At 38.3% G+C, this 21,768-nt stretch overlaps 1 protein-coding gene and 1 non-coding gene across 2 annotated transcripts in view; both read right to left on the bottom strand.

Moving 5' to 3' along the window:
* Positions 1 to 790: 790 nt before the first annotated feature.
* On the bottom strand, positions 791 to 865 carry Trnal-caa. The gene has a single exon. It is a non-coding gene; the product is annotated as a tRNA-Leu (tRNA).
* Positions 866 to 20,482: 19,617 nt separating this feature from the next.
* The window catches only part of LOC124711309 (sorting and assembly machinery component 50 homolog B), a 111,146-nt gene continuing 109,860 nt past the window's right edge, over positions 20,483 to 21,768 (bottom strand). The window contains exon 10 of the mRNA XM_047241325.1: positions 20,483 to 20,819. Within this exon, the coding sequence (XP_047097281.1) occupies positions 20,632 to 20,819 (188 nt within the window). The 3' untranslated portion in view covers positions 20,483 to 20,631. The remainder of the gene's footprint in view (positions 20,820 to 21,768) is intronic.

Below are 21,768 nucleotides of genomic sequence, written 5' to 3'. Positions count from 1 at the left end.
ATGCAATTAGTTTTCCACCATATATCTATAGAGTGGTTACCATCAGTTAGAAGTAGCACGGGAAGACCAGTAAAAACCATCATTCACTGTTCATTGAGAACAGTACTAAATATCACTGTGTGCTGTTCGGGTTGAAAAATTTGCCTGGCACATTACAGCATTTGATCGAAAGGATTTTATGAGGTTTAAAACCAAGATAGTGTATGGTACGTTTGTATGACATGACTTTTTTTCCTAAATAATGTGGAGAAGCACAAGCTACAGTTAAGGGAAATTTTTAAGCAATTACACACAGCACACCTGACTCTGACTAACTATAGAGAGGTTTCACTTCACATTTCAAGAAGTGCAACATTCAAGACATCTGATGACACACAATGGCCTTTGGACATACTGTTGGTTAGTGAAGACCACTCAGGAATTTATAATACTTTAGATGGAGAAGGAGTTACAATTGTTCTTAGGGTTTGCAGAAAGTTTGTCCCAAAATATTCAAAACCAACATGATGTCTTATTTAATTATTGAAGAAAATGAGTAATGTTCCACTGAACATCAGAATGCATGGTACATTCAAAATATGGAAAGAATTTTTGACGACTAGTCCATTGATGGTTTTTTGAAATTATGAGAACGACTTCATGTTGTCTTGTGGTGCTAGTAATCATGCACTGGGCTGCATAGTAAGTTAAGGAACAGATAGGGTGGAACATATGAATGTCACCAGAATGAGATTTTCACTCTGCAGCAGAGTGTGCGCTGATATGAAACTTCCTGGAAGATTAAAACTGTGTGCCCGACCGAGACTCGAACTCGGGACCTTTGCCTTTTGCGGGCAAGTGCTCTACCAACTGAGCTACCGAAGCACGACTCACACCCGGTACTCACAGCTTTACTTCTGCCAGTACCTCGTCTCCTACCTTCCAAACTTTACAGAAGCTCTCCTGCGAACCTTGCAGAACTAGCACTCCTGAAAGAAAGGATATTGCGGAGACATGGCTTAGCCACAGCCTGGGGGATGTTTCCAGAATGAGATTTTCACTCTGCAGCGGAGTGTGCACTGATGTGAAACTTCCTGGCAGATTACAACTGTGTGCCCGACCGAGACTTGAACTCGGGACCTTTGCCTTTTGCGGGCAAGTGCTCTACCAACTGAGCTACCGAAGCACGACTCACGCCCGGTACTCACAGCTTTACTTCTGCCAGTACCTCGTCTCCTACCTTCCAAACTTTACAGAAGTTCACCTCTCTCGCAGGAGAGCTTCTGTAAAGTTTGGAAGGTAGGAGACAAGGTACTGGCAGAAGTAAAGCTGTGAGTACCGGGCGTGAGTCGTGCTTCGGTAGCTCAGTTGGTAGAGCACTTGCCCGCGAAAGGCAAAGGTCCCGAGTTCGAGTCTCGGTCGGGCACACAGTTTTAATCTGCCAGGAAGTTTCATATGAATGTCAATGCCTAGCATCTGTTAAAGGAAGCAAAGAGAAATAATTCTACCATGGAGAAGGAAATGCTAAGCCCCTTGTATGGCATGACAAACATCATGAGTTATTTGTACGGTAAGATATATAAAGTAATAACAGATCACACAAGTTAAAGTCGTTATTGGGGTTGAGGGGTCCACCTTGTAGATTACCGAAGCTTGCTGCTTGCTCAATAAACAGATTGAATAACATCGAGATGAGGCTACAACCCTGTCTCACTCCCTTCCCAACCGCTGCTTCCCTTTCATGTCCCTTGACTCTTATAACTGCCATCTGGTTTCTGTACAAGTTGTAAATAGCCTTTCGCTTCCTGTATTTTACCCCTGCCACCTTTAGAATTTGAAAGAGAGTATTCCAGTCAACATTGTCAAAAGCTTTCTCTAAGTCTACAAATGCTAGAAACGTAGGTTTGTCTTTCCTTAATCTTTCTTTTAAGATAAGTCGTAAGGTCAGTATTGCCTCAGGTGTTCCAATATTTCTACGGAATCCAAACTGATCTTCCCCAAGGTCAGCTTCTACTAGTTTTTCATTCGTCTGTAAAGAATTCGCGTTAGTATTTGGCAGCTGTGACTTATTAAACTGATTGTTCGGTAATTTTCACATCTGTCAACACCTGCTTTCTTTGGGATTGGAATTATTATATTCTTCTTGAAGTCTGAGGGTATTTCGCCTGTGTCATACATCTTGCTCACCAGATGGTAGAGTTTTGTCAGGACTGACTCTCTCAAGGCCGTCAGTAGTTCTAATGAAATGTTATCTACTCCGGGGGCCTTGTTTTGACTCAGGTCTTTCAGTGCTCTGTCAAACTCTTCACGCAGCATTGTATCTCCCAGTTCATCTTCATCTACATTCTCTTCCATTTCCAGAATATTGTTCTCAAGTACGTCGCTCTTGTATAGACCCTTTATATACTCCTTCCACCTTTCAACTTTCCCTTCTTTGCTTAGAACTGGGTTTCCATCTGAGCTCTTGATATTCATACAAGTGGTTCTCTTTTCTCCAAAGGTCTCTTTAATTTTCCTGTAGGCAGTATCTATGTTACCCCTAGTGAGATAAGCCTCTACATCCTTACATTTGTCCTCTAGCCATCCCTACTTAGCCATTTTGCACTTCCTGTCGATCTCATTTTTGAGACATTTGTATCCTTTTTGCCTGCTTCACTTACTGCATTTTTATATTTTCTCCTTTCATCAATTAAATTCAATATTTCTTCTGTTACCCGAGGATTTCTACTAGCCCTCATCTTTTTACCTACTTGATCGTCTGCTGCCTTCACTACTTCATCCCACAGGGCTACCAATTCTTCTTCTACTGAATTTCTTTCCCCCATTTGTGACAATTGTTCCCTTATGCTCTCCCTGAAAGTCTGTACAACCTCTGGTTTAATCAGTTTGTCCAGATCCCATCTCCTTAAATTCCCACCTTTTTGCAGTTTCTTCGGTTTTAATCTACAGTTCATAATCAACAGATTGTGGTCAGAGTCCACATCTGCCCCTGGAAATGTCTTACAATTTAATACCTGGTTCCTAAATCTCTGTCTTACCATTATATAATCTATGTGATACCTTCTAGTATTTCCAGGATTCTTCCATGTCATCTATACATATTATTAAATCATTTAACAATTCACTTCCTAACGCCTCGTCTAGTGCATGTATAAACACGGATACTGAGATATTTAGCCCTAATGGTAACACATTAAAATGATATGATTGCCCATCAAATAGAAATGCTGTATATTTCTTTGATTCAGGATGTAACCAAATTTACCAATATCCAGTAGTCAGATCAATCTTGCTAAAATACTTTGCTTTCTCGACTTTGGACAATAATTCATCGATGTTAATGGGTCTCTCTCATTCCGTCTCTATATGCTTATTCAAAGTACATGCATCTAGTACTAACCACACACCTCCTGTAGCCTTTTTTACTACTACCAATGGGTTATTCATGATGCTAGAGCTACGTTCTATTATGTTATTGTCAATCATCTTGTCAATTTCTTCCTTAACTGCTTCTTTTAAACCTACCGGTATTGGATAAGGCTTACAGAAAAATGGAGTACTATCTTTGATTTCAAATTTATATACATAATCACTAATACTACTGGGACGATCAGAAAATACTTCTTCATATTGCATGAGAATTTTATATAAATCTAGGTTTTGTTCACTGAGACTCACACTCCCCTTTTGGCTGTTGAACTTACTTGGAGCTGCTTCGCCAGTCTTCACTCAGGATAACAGGCAGCGATATTCTGCTCAGCTTCTTCTCCGAAGAATACTTTAAAATAACTCAATACGCTAGAGATTGCTTTGAACACTGTATTTTCATAACATGTAGCAATTTTCATACACTAAACATTTCTCATAAGTCAACACCTTCCAGACTGACAGACTATATTACAATCACCTTTCAATACATACAATTTATAAATCTCTCCAAGCTTAACAAGACAACAGTCCCAACTTTACGGCAGTAAGTGAGAGAATGAATAAAAATCTCTTCTTCCAACAACCTTCAAATGCTTACAGCAGTAAGTGAGAGAATTAATAAAAATCTCTTCTTTCAACAACCTTCAAATGCTTACATCAACAATTTTTTAAATTTCACAGAGTACGATGGGTTTACTCTGTGGGCGGTACATGTAACTTCTCAGGTGGGCTTGTGCCAATCGTCCATCTGATACAGGTCCATCCTGTACACACATAACTGTGGGACAGTAGACATAGTTCTACTTTACCACGCTTATCTCTAAAATAATGTGTGTTTGAGACGGTGAAAATGTGTGTGTGTCTAGAATTCTCAAGGCACTACATATCCCCTTCCTTAGCTCGAACACACAATATCTTATACATGTTCATTATGTAAAATATTATTGTATGTATATAACATTACTTCTTGGTTATAACAGTTTTCCTTTTAACACTTGATTACTTAATACTTCATGTACCTTTGGAATAATTTAAACTATTTAAGGACAAGGATCTCTCTGTTCCCTTTCCAATCATAAACTCTGAGTATTCATTACCCAAGCGTATGTTGCTATTTGCTCTTACTTCGCATACTACTTTATCTGAGAATGGATTTATTCACTATTTATTACAATCTGGGGGAACCCTGGGTAAATAAAGGTGTTCTTCTCAACACATGTATATTCACACAAGCATAACACTGCAAGTGGGAACACGAATTCAAACTTACCAGAATAATCTCTACAAAGTGTGTGACTTTTGTCATGATACTGCCATCTTTTGACACAGTGCCTATACATTACCCAATGGTAGACACTATGAATGCACTACATCCTTCTGTTTTGGTAGATGTGCCCCTTTAAACAAATTCCTAATACACTATGGTACAGGTCGATCCCCTTCTTGGTGCCCCTGCCCGCACAGTATGTCAGCCTTCCTTGGGTTTGCCTACCTGCCCTTATCCATTCAATCAACTCTGGGTGAGCCGTCCTTATCCTTCATCAGTAGGCTTCCTCGTCCATTGCCCAAATTTATGTACACTATGTTTCAAAACTACCTGGAAAAATTAATATCCTGCTTTATCCATCACAAATGCTTCACAATACCTCCTTTAACCCTTTTCGAGTCCTCCATTTCTCTTCCAGTACTAATTTTCCAGTAGACACATACTTGGGAATATTAGTTAGCACACACACACACACACACACACACACACACACACACACACACACACACACACACACACCATGTTTCTCCTTATACTCTGTAACTAATGTACATCTACTGTGATTTAATTCTGTCGTCATAACCATAAATAATCTCAGCTCTTACCTACATAAATATCCCTGTACATGACTATGATACTCCTCCGTACATACTTGTATGTAATGTGGAACCGTCAACTCACATGACCATGTGCTCATACCTATAGCTATGTGCACAATTTCCCCCTCTCCACCACATGACAGTTCTTACATTACCTTAAACTGTATTCCCCCTGTTTGCATATTTGTATTTCACTGTGTGTATGCGTATGTGTAGTTGTGTAGCCTGATTCTTCCACCAGTTTATGTAAAATAAGTTGAAGATTATGGAAACCCACAGAAATTGAGAAGGACTTCAGCGATAGAAGTATATGCAATTGGACAGACGGAAAGATAGACTGGTACTCAAAAGAGGAAAAAAGGAAAAAAAGAAAAAGAAATGGTTGCTACGAGCGAAGAAGAGAAAGAAGATAGCCCCAAAGACAGGAAACCCTTCCCACCCCACTTCCCAAGGATCCCCACTGTGCCGGTAAATGAGTCAGAAGCCGAAGGAGGGAAGGACGTATGATGTTAAACGTCTCCTATAGAACGGACATCCTCACTTTCACCTTTGAATTCCACGAAGAAAGATGTTAGCGAACTCCTATGGAATGGCAAATGGTGAAGAATAAGTCACATTTGTCTCCGAGAGTTGTGTGAAAGGTGTGGTGTGGTGTGTGTGTGTGTGTGTGTGTGTGTGTGTGTGTGTGTGTGTGTGTGTGTGTGTGTGTGTGTGGACGTGCGCGCGCACGCGTGTGTCGTCTGATAGTCCATATGCTCTTACTTTGTTCATTAAATGACTGGGGGGAACTGTATCAAACACCTTGCGGAAGTCGAGAAACACGGCATCTACCTGGGAATCCGTGTCTATGGCCCTCTGAGTCTCGTGGACAAATAGCGTTAGCTGGGTTTCACACGATTGTCTTTTTCGAAACCCATGCTGATTCCTACAGAGTAGATTTCTAGTCTCCAGAAAAGTCATTATACTTGAACATAATATGTGTTCCCAAATTCTACAACTGATCGACATTAGAGATATAGGTCTATAGTTCTGCACATCTGTTTGATGTCCCTTCTTGAAAACAGGGATGACCTGTGCCCTTTTCCAATCTTTTGGAAAGCTACACTCTTCTAGAGACCTACGGCACACCGCTGTAAAAAGGGGGCAAATTCCTTCGTGTACTCTTTGTAAAATCGAACTGGTATTCCATCAGGTCCATCAGCCTTTCCTCTTTTGAGTGATTTTAATTGTTTTTCTATCCCTCCGTCATCTATTTTGATAGCTACCATTTTGTCATCTGTGCGACAATCAAGAGAAGGAACTACAGTGAAGCATTCCTCTGTGAAACAGCTTTGGAAAAAGACATTTAGTATTTTGGCCATTAGGCTGTCATCCTCTGTTTCAGTACCATTTTGGTCACAGAGGGTCTGCACATTTTGTTTTGATCCACCTACCACTTTGACATAAGACAAAAATTTCATAGGATTTTGCAAAAGGTATAAATTATTCCATAATAAGTAGAAAACTATGTATCATATACCGTCAATAGGAATCATATCATATTATGTATCATATCATCATACTATACTAGAAGATATCAGATAGATTATATAATGGTAAGACAGAGATTTAGGAACCAGGTTTTAAATTGTAAGGCATTTCCAGGGGCAGATGTGGACTCTGACCACAATCTATTGGTTATGAACTGTAGATTAAAACTGAAGAAACTGCAAAAAGGTGCGAATTTAAGGAGATGGGACCTGGATAAACTGACTAAACCAGAGGATGTACAGGGTTTCAGGAAGAGCATAAGGGAACAATTGACAGGAATGGGGGAAAGAAATCAGTAGACGAAGAATGGGTAGCTTTGAGGGATGAAATAGTGAAGGCAGCAGATGATCAAATAGGTAAAAAGACAAGGACTAGTAGAAACCCTTGGGTAACAGAAGAAATATTGAATTTAATTGATGAAAGGAGAAAATATAGAAATGAAAGAAATGAAGCAGGCAAAAAGAAATACAAACGTCTCAAAAACGAGATCGACAGGAAGTGCAAAATGGCTAAGCAGGGATGGCTAGAGGACAAATGATATGCGAGATACGATACTACGTGAAGAGTTTGACAGAGCACTAAAAGACCTGAGTCAAAACAAGGCCCCCGGAGTAGACAACATTCCATTAGAACTACTGACAGCCTTGGGAGAGCCAGTCCTGACAAAACTCTACCATCCGGTGAGCAAGATGTATGGACAGGGGAAATACCCTCAGACTTCAAGAAGATTACCATAATTCCAATCCCAAAGAAAGCAGGTGTTGAAAGATGTGAAAATTACAGAGCTATCAGTTTAATAAGTCACAGCTGCAAAATACTAACACGAATTCTTTACAGACGAATGGAGAAACTAGTAGAAGCCAACCTCGGGGAAGATCAGTTTGGATTCCGTAGATACACTGGAACACGTGAGGCAATACTGACCCTACAAGTTATCTTAGAAGAAAGATTAAGAAAAGGCAAGCCTACGTTTCCAGCATTTGTAGACTTAGAGAAAGCTTTTGACAATGTTGATTGGAATACTCTCTTTCAAATTCTGAAGGTGGCAGGGGTAAATAACAGGGAGCAAAAGGCTATTTACAATTTGTACAGAAACCAGAGGGCAGTTATAAGAGTCGAGGGACATGAAAGGGAAGCAGTGGTTGGGAAGGGAGTGAGACAGGGTTGTAGCCTATCCCCGATGTTATTCAATCTGTATGTTGAGCAAGCAGTAAAGGAAACAAAAGAAAAGTTCAGAGTAGATATTAAAACTCATGGAGAAGAAATAAAAACTTTGAGGTTCGCCGATGACATTGTAATTCTGTCAGAGACAGCAAAGGACTTTGAAGAGCAGTTGAACGGAGTGGACAGTGTCTTGAAAGGAGGGTATAAGATGAACATCAACAAAAGCAAAACTAGGATAATGGAATGTAGTCGAATTAAATCGAGTGATGCTGAGGGAATTAGATTAGGAAATGAGACACTTAAAGTAGTAAACGAGTTCTGCTATTTGGGGAGCAAAATAACTGATGATGGTCGAAGTAGAGAGGATATAAAATGTACACTGGCAATGGCAAGGAAAGCATTTCTGAAGAAGAGAAATTTGTTAACATCGAGTATAGGTTTAAGTGTCAGGAAGTCGTTTCTGAAAGTATTTGTATGGAGTGTAGCCATGTATGGAAGTGAAACATGGACAATAACTAGTTTGGACAAGAAGAGAATAGAAGCTTTTGAAATGTGGTGCTACAGAAGAATGCTGAAGATTAGATGGGTAGATCACATAACTAATGAGGAAGTATTGAATAGGACTGGGGAGAAGAGAAGTTTGTAGCACAACTTGACTAGAAGAAGGGATTGGTTGGTAGGACATGTTCTGAGGCATCAAGGGATCACCAGTTTAGTATTAGAGGACAGCGTGGAGGGTAAAAATCATAGAGGGAGACCAAGAGATGAATACACTAAGCAGATTCAGAAGGATGTAGGTTGCAGTAGGTACTGGGAGATGAAGAAGCTTGCACAGGATAGAGTAGCATGGAGAGCTGCATCAAACCAGTCTCAGGACCTAAGACCACCACCACCAACACCACAACAACCAACAACAACAACAACATCAAAAATAGAAATCAATGTATTATATCATGTTATGTATGATACTATCACAAATAGAAATTATATATCATATCAAATTATGTATCACATCATCACAAATAGACATTATACATCATATTATGTGTCATATCATCATAAATAGAAATTATATATCATAACATATGTATTGTATCATTACACCCTGTATTGTATCATCGACATCCCTTTTACATCGAGAATAGAACAGAGCATGCTGCTAATTCATATATTATGATACATTACCTAATGCTACAGTCTTGACTTGATATAACGACCCAGTTCATCATGGGGGAATATACAAAGAGGAATTATCCGTAAACCAAGTAAGACTGAATATAATGACAAGACCACTTATAGCTACCTCCACAAGGAGTATGACCTTGATATTAGTGATTTGCTGCAACGCTTCATTCTTTGCCCTGTTAAGAGAAGTACTAAAGTGTATGATAGTATAATAGGGTGAGACTTCAAGAGAATCTGGTGTGAGAAAACAAGTAAGGAAGTAACACTAAACCCAACTCGGGATCCGACAGTTGTCACTCTGCCTGTTAACACAGATTGTTAATACCCCTGGGGAACAGATGTGACTCAGCCTGGATCCCATGGATCTGATATTAACCTCACCTGAGCAACTGCATTCTAGTACTTTTCATTAAATTTTATGTAAAGGTCTCACCACAACAAAACAATCACCCCTTTACTACATAACACCACATTAGGAAAAATTATTTTATGTTATAATCCACCCTGGACTAGTTTGAATTCTTTCCACGAATCGTCTTCAACTTTTTTCGTATCGTCAAGTTGCGACGCTAAACGTGGTGGAACGTTATCTGTGTTTACCCTCTCAGCCACTTTCCGGTCGATTAATTCCTCTACTTGTTCCTCCAGGACACTTATATTTATAGTGTCTGAGGTTGCTAGCTTTTCCTTAAAATCTCTTTCTGCCACATTTACAAGAGATTGGACTCCTGCAAATGTTATTGGACAATAGGGAACAGTTTGTCTTGTCATTCAATGGCATCATTTAAAGTATGTAACCTTTGTTTCACTGCATTTAATGTAATGTTACACACATTTTTATATGATCCTGATTTTTCATTAAACTACGACTCTACACTGCTACACTTGTCTTCAATGTCAAATTCTAGTTTCTTGGTCAAATTCTGTAATTCCTCCTCCTGTCTTTCGTTAAATTCAGCAAATAATTGATTGACCTGAGTATTTAAAGAACTGGATAGTTCACTCTTTAACTCTACTTTCAGATTCTGAACTTTATTATTCAGAGTATTGAATTCCATCCTTAGCAGACAAACTTTCACTCTGAGCATCTAATTTTCTATTTAATTGGATACTGACTGAATCTAACTTAAGGTTTAAATTCGTACACAGTTCATCTTTCAAAGAAGCATTTTGTGCTTTAATTAAATTTACTAATTCAGACCAGTCTGGCGTTTCCCTAGTCACCCGGATAGCTGTGACTGGTTCTGCTAATTGTTGCTCTTGATTCCTACTCATCTTATTTCTAACTCTTGTTAACCTTAAAAAAAAAAATCACCTCTATAAGTAATAACCACCTTAGCTCACATTCAAATAGTTATCATCTGGAGCTCACTCAGCGTAAGATTTTAGGTTGTGTCAGTGAGGTGTAAGAACAGCACCGGTGAACTACATGGGCACTGGCAACGTCACACATTGATCACAGCATCGGCATCGGTGTCAGCGGGCCCGAAGTCAGCAACTCAAACAGCAACCAGCAATGATGGCGTGCTCCTGCGACTGCGTCGGCTGATTACTGCATCGGTGTTTGCTGGTCACTCTGTCGGCATCAGCTGGTTACTGTGTCGGCGTCAGCTGGTTACTGCATCAGCGTTGGCTGGTTAATGCTTTGGCATCGGCTGGTTACTGCGTGTGTGAGGATTTTTCTCCCCACACCCAAATCATCTTTATCGAATGTTGCTGACCAATTTATTCATTTTGTTATTATGGATTGCTCTGGCAGCTCTCAACTTTTTCTAATCTCAATCCTCTTCAAAAAAATTCCTCCTTTTCATGTCCTACTCACTTTGGTCACCACGTTTTGGCAGTTTTTATGCGACAATTTACTTTAGCAGTTAATTAATCAATTATGCAACAGCTATTGTACACTTCAAGTGGACAAAGCAACTATATACACTGAGATTCTCTCAATCCTTTGGAACACGAATACTGACATTTAGTAAGTTCCCGTATATCTACTTAACGTCAGAAACAATTAATTACTTTTTCAATAAATACATTCACAAATATCTCAGAGTTTAACAAGTCAACTATGTGCTGACTTTACAAGAGTAAGCGAAGGGAATGAATAAAAGTCTCTTCTTTCAACAACCTTCAAATGTTTATACCAACAATGTTTTTTAATTTCACAGAGTATGATGCGTTTACTCCATGGGCGGTACGTGTAACTTCTCAGGTGAGCTCACTGGCTACCTGCTTGCGCTGATCGTCCATCCAATACTTGTCCGTCCTGTACACACATAATTGTGGGACAGTAGACATAGTTCTGCTTTACCACCCTTATCTCTAAAATAACGTGTTTGAGACTGTGAAAATACGAGTGTCTCTAGAATTTCCTCAAGGCACTAAATTTTCAATCTCTGGTGACAACTGTGCTGTTGCTGTTAATCGTAAACATTGATTCTCAGTTGTTTGTTTACCAATATAGCTGTCCATCACAAACTTTACACAATATTTGTAGTCACCTTTCCCAAAACAAAGAAAATTCTACTCAAAATTCAATATGACGGTAAATTCTGATAGCCAGTCTAGGCCAAATAACACATCCCTATTGATATTTTCTGCTACTAAAAGTGTCTGACAAAATGGGATATTCCCTATGTGGCAGTTCAACTGGGTCTCGTGTTTTACAACTTTGATCCCGACCTGGACTCAAACCCAGGATCACCTGCTTACAGGGGGTGTGATTATGATTGGTGTACGTACACCCCTGCATGTCATTGACAGGGGAACTGTAACAGGTCAGGTGTATCGGAACGTCATTTTGCAACAGTATGTCCGCCTTTTCAGGGGTGCAGTGGGTCCCACCTTCCTCCTGATGGATGATAACACACGGCCCCACCAAGCTGCCATCATGGAGGAGAACCTTGAAACAGAAGATATCAGGTGAATGGTGTAGCCCGCCTGTTCTCTAGACCTAAACCCCATCGAGCACGTCTGGAATGCGACGTATCGCTGCACGTCTTCAAACCCCTTGACACTTCAGAAGCTCTGACAGGTACTGGTGCAAGATGGGAGGCTATACCCCAGCATCTGCTCGACCACCTGATCCAGAGTATGCCAACTTGTTGTGTGGCCTGTGTACATGTGCATGGTGATCATATCTTATATTGATGTCAGGGTACATGAGCAGGAAACGGTGGTGTTTTGTAGCACATGTGTTTCGGGACGGTTTTCTCAACTTATCACCAATACCGTGGACTTACAGATCTGTGTTGTATGTGTTCCCTATGTGCCTATGCTCTTAGCACCAGTTTTATGTAGTGCCATGTTGTGTGGCACCACATTCTGCAATTAGCCTTAATTAATGAGCATGAGTGTAGGTGCTAGATATGCTATGAGTCTCTGAACACATTGAGGATGCCCTTGTGCAAGCTGCGACATTGTCACAGCCTCTCCCAATGTGCAACTCTCAATTAATGCAGATTCTAGCGAAATGGTCAGTCACTGTATTTCAACAAGAAGTCAAGAGCTCCTGACAGCCCCTGCATGCCCTGAACCGTCATATAGAGGCCACACAGTTGCTCTCACTGGTCAGGGATGTTGCTGTTCCTACAACCAGATAATTTTGATTCAAAAAGGCTTGCACAAAAGAAATAACACTTCCAGCAGCTTTGACTGCTGAGAGTTGGGGCCTGAAACCATACTGAGACTTAGTCAAGTTATTATTATTTAAAAAATGCAGAAATATTTGCTTTTGTACACAACTTATAATTACTTTGGAAAATAAGAAACCAGAGAAATTGGATCATAATTACTAGCACAGTATTATACTTGGCTGGTCTTTGGGAACTAGGTTTTCCACATAAGGAAAGAGAAAAAAGCATTGTAGTTCAAAAGTGTTATGTGAAGTGACAGACGTTGTTGTTGTTGTCATCGTTACTGTTATTATTACTATTATTATTTCTTTCCTTTCTCAGACGTTATGTCTGGTTAAAAATGGAAAGTGACACGGACCTCGATCAAGCGTGACTTCCTTTTAACTGTATGGTATATGTTACATAGCATTTAGGAACTTTTGGGTAATTGAACATGTATCAATAATTACAGATTTCTGTAGTTGTATATATACGTTTGGATGTAGCTGTATTGCGTTGATGTACTGGTGGATATTGTGTGGTATGACTCCTGTAGTTGATAGTATAATTGGTATGATGTCAACTTTATCCTGATGCCACATGTCTTTGACTTCCTCAGTCAGTTGGATGTATTTTTCAATTTTTTCTCCTGTTTTCTTCTGTATATTTATTGTATTGGGTATGGATATTTCGATTAGTTGTGTAAATTTCTTCTTTTTATTGGTGAGTATGAGGTCAGGTTTGTTATGAGGTGTTGTTTTATCTGTTATGTTTCTGTTCCAGTATAATTTGTATTCATCATTCTCCAGTACATTTTGTGGTGCATACTTATATGTGGGAACGTGTTGTTTTATTAGTTTATGTTGTATGGCAAGTTGTTGATGTATTATTTTTGCTACATTGTCATGTCTTCTGGGGTATTCTGTATTTGCTAGTATTGTACATCAGCCTGTGATGTGATCTACTGTTTCTATTTGTTGTTTGCGAAGTCTGCATTTATCTGTTGTGGTATTGGAATCTTTAATAATATGCTTGCTGTAATATCTGGTGTTTATTGTTTGATCCTGTATTGCAATCATGAATCCTTCCGTCTCACTGTATATATTGCCCTTTCTGAGCCACGTGTTGGATGCGTCTTGATCGATGTGTGGCTGTGTTAGATGATACGGGTGCCTGCCATGTAGCGTTTTCTTTTACCAATTTACTTTCTTCGTATCTGTTGATGTTATGTGATCTAAAGGGCTGTAGAAGTGGTTATGAAATTACAACGGTGTAGCCGATGTATTTATATGAATGATTGCTTTGTGTATTTTGCTAGTTTCTATAAAGAATTTTCTTAAATTGTCTACCTGTCCACAATGTAGGTTTTTTATGTCGATAAATCCCCTTCCTCCTTTTCTGCTTAATGAGAATCTTTCTGTTGCTGAATGTATGTGATAATATTTGTAGCATTGTGATCGTGTAAGTGTATTGAGTGCTTCTAGGTCTGTGTTACTCCATTTCACTACTCCAAATGAGTAGGTCAATATTGGTATAGCATAAGTATTTATAGCTTTTGTCTTGTTTCTTGCTGTCAATTCTGTTTTCAGTATTTTTGTTAGTCTATGTCTATATTTACCTTTTAGTTCTTCTTTAATATTTGTATTATCTATTCCTATTTTTTGTCTGTATCCTATATATTTATAGACATCTGTTTTCTCCATTGCTTCTATGCTGTTGCTGTGGTTATCCAATATGTAATCTTCTTGTTTAGTGTGTTTTCCCTTGACTATGCTATTTTTCTTACATTTGTCTGTTCCAAAAGCCATATTTATATCATTGCTGAATACTTTTGTTATCTTTAGTAATTGGTTGAGTTGTATAGCAAATGTGTGATTTTGTGTTGGTGTGTTCCAGTAATATTACATCCATAATTTGTATTATTTATCATGTTGGATAGTGGGTTCAGAGCAAGGCAGAACCAGAAAGGACTTAAAGAGTCTCCTTGGTATATTCCACGCTTAATCTGTATTGGCTGTGATGTGATTTGATTTGAATTTGTTTGGATATTAAGTGTGGTTTTCCAATTTTTCATTACTATGTTTAGGAGCTGTATCAATTTAGGATCTACTTTGTATATTTCCAGTATTTGTAGTAACCATGAGTGGGGTACACTATCAAAAGCTTTTTGGTAATCAATGTATGCGTAGTGTAGCGACCTTTGTTTAGTTTTAGCTTGATATGTCACCTCTGCATCTATTATCAGTTGCTCTTTACATCCTCGTGCTCCTTTGCAACAGCCTTTTGGTTCTTCATTTCTAATTTTGTTCTGTGTTGTATGTGTCATTAATTTCTGCGTAATGACTGAAGTTAATATTTTGTATATTGTTGGTAGGCATGTTATGGGGCGATATTTTGTTGGGTTTGCTGTGTCTGCTTGATCTTTAGGTTTCAGATAGGTTATTCCCTGTGTAAGTGTATCAAGCAACGTGTATGGGTCTGCAATGTAACTGTTAAATAATTTAGTTAGATGTGAATGTGCTGAGGTGAACTACTTTAGCCAGAAATTTGCTATTTTATCTTATCCAGGGGCTTTCCAATTGTGCGTAGAATTAATTGCTCGGCTGACTTCATGTTGCAAAATTATCACTTCGGGCATTTGTGGTATCATCTTGTATGTGTGTGTTTCTGCTTGTATCCACCATGCATGCCTGTTATGTTGTACCGGGTTTGACTATATGTTGCTCCAGAAGTGGTCCATGTCTTATGTTTGGTGGGTTGTCTATTGTAATGTGTGTGTTATCTATTGTCTGATAAAATTTCTTTTGGTTTGTGTTGAATGTCTGGTTTTGTTTCCTTCTATTTTCACTTTTTTTGTATCTTCTAAGTCGTTTGGCCAATGTTTGTAATTTCTGCTTCTTTTCATCTAATTGCTCTATCACTTCTGGTTGTGAGATTTGACCTAACCTTTTTTGTTTTTTGTCTGAGATTTCATTTCTTATAAATTGTGTTAGCTGTCCGATGTCTCTTCTCAGTTTTTCTATTCTGATCTGTAGCCTGTGTTGCCATGCTGGTTTTGTGGGTTTCTTCTGTGTGTTGGTTTGTTCTGATCTCTGCCTAGTGTGTATATTTAGTGTAGCGAGTGCTCCTATATAAACCAGTAGTTGTAACTCTTCCATAGTTGTATTTTCATTTATTTTGTTGTGTATGATTGTGTTGATAGTTGTTATTGTTGTTTCGACTTGTGGGTTATTTGGTGGTCTATCCAAGAATGGTCTAATGTCTGTATTTGTGTCTCTGTATTCTATATATGTTAGCTGAAATTTTTCTTCTATATCTAACCTGTGTCACCTCATGTTCTATTTGTGCTTGTTCTGGTGGCTGTCTTAAGATTTCGTTTTCCTCTGATTGTTTAATTGATGCGTGGTGTTCTTTGTTTGTTTGCTCTGGGACGTTTGAGTCCATTACTGTATTTTCTTCTTCTTCTGATTGCACATTATTTTGTTCCAGTATCTGTTGTACTTGTTGTTTGATGTTTTCTAATTCTGACTGGGGTATCCTGTTATTTTTTATTATTACATGGATCTGATCAGCTAGTCGTCGTTCTGTTAAAAATTTTAATTCTGGGTATCTGGTAATAAATTTTGTGTATACTTGTGATCTGTATCCAGTTGTGTTGGTTCCTAAGTTTGTTGCTTGGTAATAACAGAACATGAGGTGTCGGTTAACTTCATCTGACCATCTCATCCTCTGTCTACACTGAGAATCTGGCGAATGCTACCGTTACCAAGTGAGACAGAAGAATCGGATGATGACTGCAGTGCAGATTGGTCAGATGTGGATTTACTGAGGACCAATAATGAAGCTGAAGGATCTCTGGATCCTAACGTATTTTCTAGAGATATATAGGAATTAAGGATGTCATTGAATTATTTGTTTGAACCTATTAGTACAAAAATGAATAGGTAACATAATCAGAAGGAAAACAGGCAAAAAAAGTGGCAAATTTGTCGACATGAAGGCAGCCAAACTTAGAAAATGTTTTGGGCTTGTAATTCTGGGGGGGGGGGGGGGGGGGTTGAAGACTTATTGATCGACAAATCCATTATTGGAAATACCAATATTTTGCAAAACAATCTCTCGTAATAGATTTCGACAAATATTATGATTTGTTCACTTTTCGGATAACAATAATAAACTGGATAATGCTGACTGACTCTTCAAGGTGCAAACTATAATTGATTATTTCTCTAAGGTTTCAGGAAAATGTTATCTTGGTCAAAACACCTTGATCAATGAATGGATGATACCACGGCATGGACGATTACATTTTATAGTTTATAGCCCATCGAAAATTACAAAATATGGTATATTTGTCCAGATGCTGTGTGATTCCTTAATGGGATATATTCCCTCCTTCAAAATATACTGAAATATACTCTGGCTTTGGGCAGTCTCTAAAGGATGCAGTAATGGAAACTGACACGTCTGTAGAAAATGTCATCATTACAGACTGGATTATATGCATTTAAAAAAAAAAAAACTTAAAATATCCATGCATAAAAAATGCTTAAAATGCATGAACAGTGTTGAAATATGCAAGACCCAATAATAAAAAAACATATTAGTTACTGCACGCATTATATCTCAAAGATGAACCTGAGCATATCAATTACGAGGAAGAGGGCTGGCCACGTGAAAAATCGGTACATTTAGAATGCTAATATTTTCTGAATACTTTCTGGTACAGGTTGGGAAGGAAGCCTTCTGGGATTATTTTCTAAAAATTTGCAAAATGGGGACGTGTACCATGTTTCAAGAAATGTTCCTTCTTTGCTATTGTTGTTGATAACAAGCGGATGCGATAAAAGTGAGTCACAGCGAAACGATATGTACAGGACCAACTTCATGATGTATCACACGTAGAGGTGCATGCTCAGAAACTCCATAATATTTTATTTACAAAACCACGTGCAGTTATGAAGTTTTATGAACAGCATTAACTTTTAATTAATACTATTGGACCAAAGCATCATTTAAAATTTTACATTTGTCTACTATTGTGAACATAATGGACCAAGTACTGTTCCAAATCTTCAATAGTAAGATTGTGTCTACGGTCACTCAGAACATTTTTAAAAGCATAAAAGGACTGTTCTACATCAACTAGGATACGTGGGCAGTATTTGAATTTGGGTGGCCTCTTATTGTTTCTGGTAAAAGTTAACCCATCCCATTAATAAAACTATCAATTTCGCACAAGGGTCCAAAGCCTGGGTTATTGTTTAAAATGTTTTCAAACTTTTCTTTAAGTTTTCTTGGGAGTACCTCCGACAATGATGAGTTCATTAGAATAATTTTATTCATTAACTGAATAGATTTATTCAATACCAAACCTTGAGTTTCAAGCATTTTAATACTTGCAGGTATATGGGGAAAATGGGTGCTAATCACAGCAATGTCTTTTTTGATACCGGAATCATTAAAATCTTCCCTGCACTGGCAAAATACCAAAGCCTCTGCACTACCCCTCTACTGGCCTCGAAATGTTCAATGCAAAACAATACAGCTTTGACCCATCTACCCCAGTGAGTTACCACTGGTTCGGGAGGTAAAGGCACATTTGTTAACTTTTCTTTGTGGATGAAATCAGTACATTTACATTCACAAACGTGGGACGTATTTCTTCAGCAAGGCGATGAACTCCATGAGCAAAGCAAGTCACATGAATCAAACTGGGATAAAATACACAGAGGGCTTTTTCTGCTTTGATCATATAGGGGGAAGCATCTGAAAGAAACACAAACTCCCTTTAATTTGCAGAACATTCTGGAAATATTTTTTAATAATCTCATTCACAAATCTTATGATCGTAGAATGATTTGCTTTTTCAAGTTCTTTGCAGGAAATTAAATAGGAAGAAGAAGGCTCTTCTTTCAAAGCACCAACAATTAAATTTGCGATGAAATGGTCACAAGTGTCTGTAGTTTCGTCAACGGAGATCCAGATACTGCTGTCCTTGAGTTCATCGCGTCTTTCTTCCAGAACATTTACATACATTGTCAATATGTAATTTTTATGCAATGTTGATTCAGCTGGTATATTTTGATTTAAGCAATGTTTGTGCAGGAAGCCTTTGAGGACAGGGTTTGTAAGTTTGTGAAACCAGTCGTGTGTTAAATGAAAATGAACCTTACAACTGTCTAGCACTATTTTCAGTCTCTGGTTTGTGAAGAGGAATATTCCTTGCAATGAATGCTTCACATAGATCCATTTTAAACAGACTTTTTTGGTTACCTTTGGACAAATCCCCGCTACTGCAACTTGCTGTCGACATGCTGGTCTATTTGAAACTTTTTTTTGCACGATACATTTTTCTCGCAAACTCGACAATATAAATCAATTTTGTCATGTGTAAATGTTCCAGGATGGTCAGCTATCCACAAATGACGTTTCTTTTTTTGCCAGCGTGGCACATAACAAGTTACACACTACATGTTGTAAACACGTTCAACTGTGTACAAGTAAATAGAAAGCTAAACTGAAACAATGGACATGCAACTAAAAGCTTGTGTAGTTTAATTTAATTTTGCTGACGTGTAAGGTATGACAGTGGAGGGGATTACCCAGGGACGCTGTCACAGAAGGACTGACTGTCTGCCTGTTCCTCTTCTGTAATGATTTCGCTGGGCAGTGGCCTCTTGATTAGCCATTGCATGCAGTTCTAGGTCACGGCCAATCTGTGAGACATCAAAACTAGACTGAGCTAGAGAGCGCCCGTCCAAATTTTTAAAATATCGTAAACATAGAGCAGAATTATGCATCGTCACTGGTTTTTAGTTAAAATATGGAATAACTGGTGAAATGGATCCAAATATGCAAATGCATATAATCCGGTCTCTAGTAATCATCTACAAATGGATAATTACAACAACAATTTAGAATTTGTGGAGCATAAGCTTACAAAGAAAATTCGGGTTTGTGGATCACTGCAACAAAACATAGGATTTCTGGCAAAGTTAAAGAACGCAAAATGAAACGTGTTTCAAAGTAAATATTAACAAATGGGTGAACCTCTCGCACAATTACGGAGAGTATCAAAGACCAAAATGATACAAATAATTTCTACCATACATAATGCCAATTTAGTTGCCACACAGAAAACATGTAGAAAAACCGATGACATAATCCAAAACCTGGATTACAATAAATACATGAAGTAAATAGATCATGCAAACCATTTCCTTAGTTACCACCTATAAAAAGGGAAAGTATAAATGGTTGAAAAAAGAGGAGTTATAGCTGTTTAATTGTGCTCTACAGAAGGCATTCTCACTGCAGCATCAACATTACAATGCAGGTTTCAAGAGTCTCCATTTTCATGGTTTGTTACTGAAAATATGTGAAGTGTGTATCACAAATCATTTACCTGCTATTGAAGAGAACTTGTGAGGTCGCTACTACGTTGTGTACCTTCAATCATGATTCGATCAACACACATTCTGGGCAGCTAAAGCTACAACAGCTAACACACACTTCCAAAACCATGAAAACGAAACTTACACTGCAAGGATATAAAACAGATTGAATCTCATACCACAAAATGTGTCAACAACTGAAAAAAATGGAAACTGTTAGTGCAAAAGTGTCAAAAGGATGTTACAGAAAGACATCAAAATTAAAACCAATAAGAGTAATCTAACTGTTAAACTGCAGACGGAAGGAAAGTGAAGAACTGATGGAGTAACAATTTATTTGTAATAGTTCAACACAGGATAAAATACAACACCAGTCATAGCTCAGAAACTAAACTATATTTCAAGAGCTTGTACACGCACTGCTGCAACAATGCCCCACAGAGGAGTCACAACAACAACATCATATTCTACAAGAAATTTACACCGACGCCAAACTGCACTCCAGAACACGGTCGATCCCCTGCAGCAATGCGGACTGGTATGCAGTAATTCAGCTCAAGTCGAGCCACCTGCCCTATCCTCAATGCTACACCGAGTCCGTACGCTGATCTCAAGTTGTTTGCCAACTGCTCGAAGTTGCGCTGATAATCCTCCGCTGAAACAAAAATCACTCGCTTTGATCAAAAAATCAAAACTGTGTCACAGTCAATTTGTCCCGAGACTGACTGATAAAAATATTTTGTTTTTATATCATTAATACCATTAACTGAGAAAAATTAAAGTCTAGTCTGTGAATTTTCTGTTTCCTATACAACTTGCTGCCCCATATCTATGTGCAGTAATCACTCCTGGATATCTGATGATGGATAAAATCCAAAATGCAGCATATGACCAATGAAGTCATTTCTTACCAGATGTCTGCTTTTGCCATTGCAACTCGGTCAGCTTGAATGTAAACCTGCTGTTTGTTTTATGAAAGATGTTGAAAAGAAGGGCACATCATTCACACACACATGTAGGGGGTGATATTCCTCCTTTATGGAGCAATTGTTTGTTCCTAAGTTATGTAACATGTCTCTTACTTTGCATGTGCCTATCGGCACTACTTCACCTTTCCCCTGCCAAAAGTGTAAGTACTTGCTAGCAATTCTGTGTCATAATTTAGAAGTTAAATAAGATTTATTTTAACACAAGGCTCTAAACTAATGTGGGTAGACATACTATTTCTGTTATCATAAACAATAAAAAAATACCCATTTTGAAGTATTACACCACCAACAACTCTCAAATGTTGATTTTAACAAACATCCCATATCCTGATACTTTAAATCACAAACACACCAAATCTCCAAACTTCCATGAAAGTGCAGCTTCTTGTAATGGCAAACGGTGACAACAGACACAGAAAGCAGTGGAGATGGCAGAATAGTTAAGAACGAGCAGCAACAGAATGGGATACATGCACACGTGTAACTAATCGTGCTTCTCAGTTACAAAAGCAAATCTGAAACAGAGGCAAAACACGCTGTTTCAACAAATATTTTTAGAAACTTTGAGGACAGGTTCCTTATGCCAAAACAAGGGAAAAAGTTCACAAAAATTTA

The sequence above is a fragment of the Schistocerca piceifrons genome, chromosome 8 (assembly GCF_021461385.2).
Source record: "Schistocerca piceifrons isolate TAMUIC-IGC-003096 chromosome 8, iqSchPice1.1, whole genome shotgun sequence".
NCBI lineage: Eukaryota > Metazoa > Arthropoda > Insecta > Orthoptera > Acrididae > Schistocerca > Schistocerca piceifrons.
This window is presented reverse-complemented; position numbering and strand designations above follow the sequence as displayed.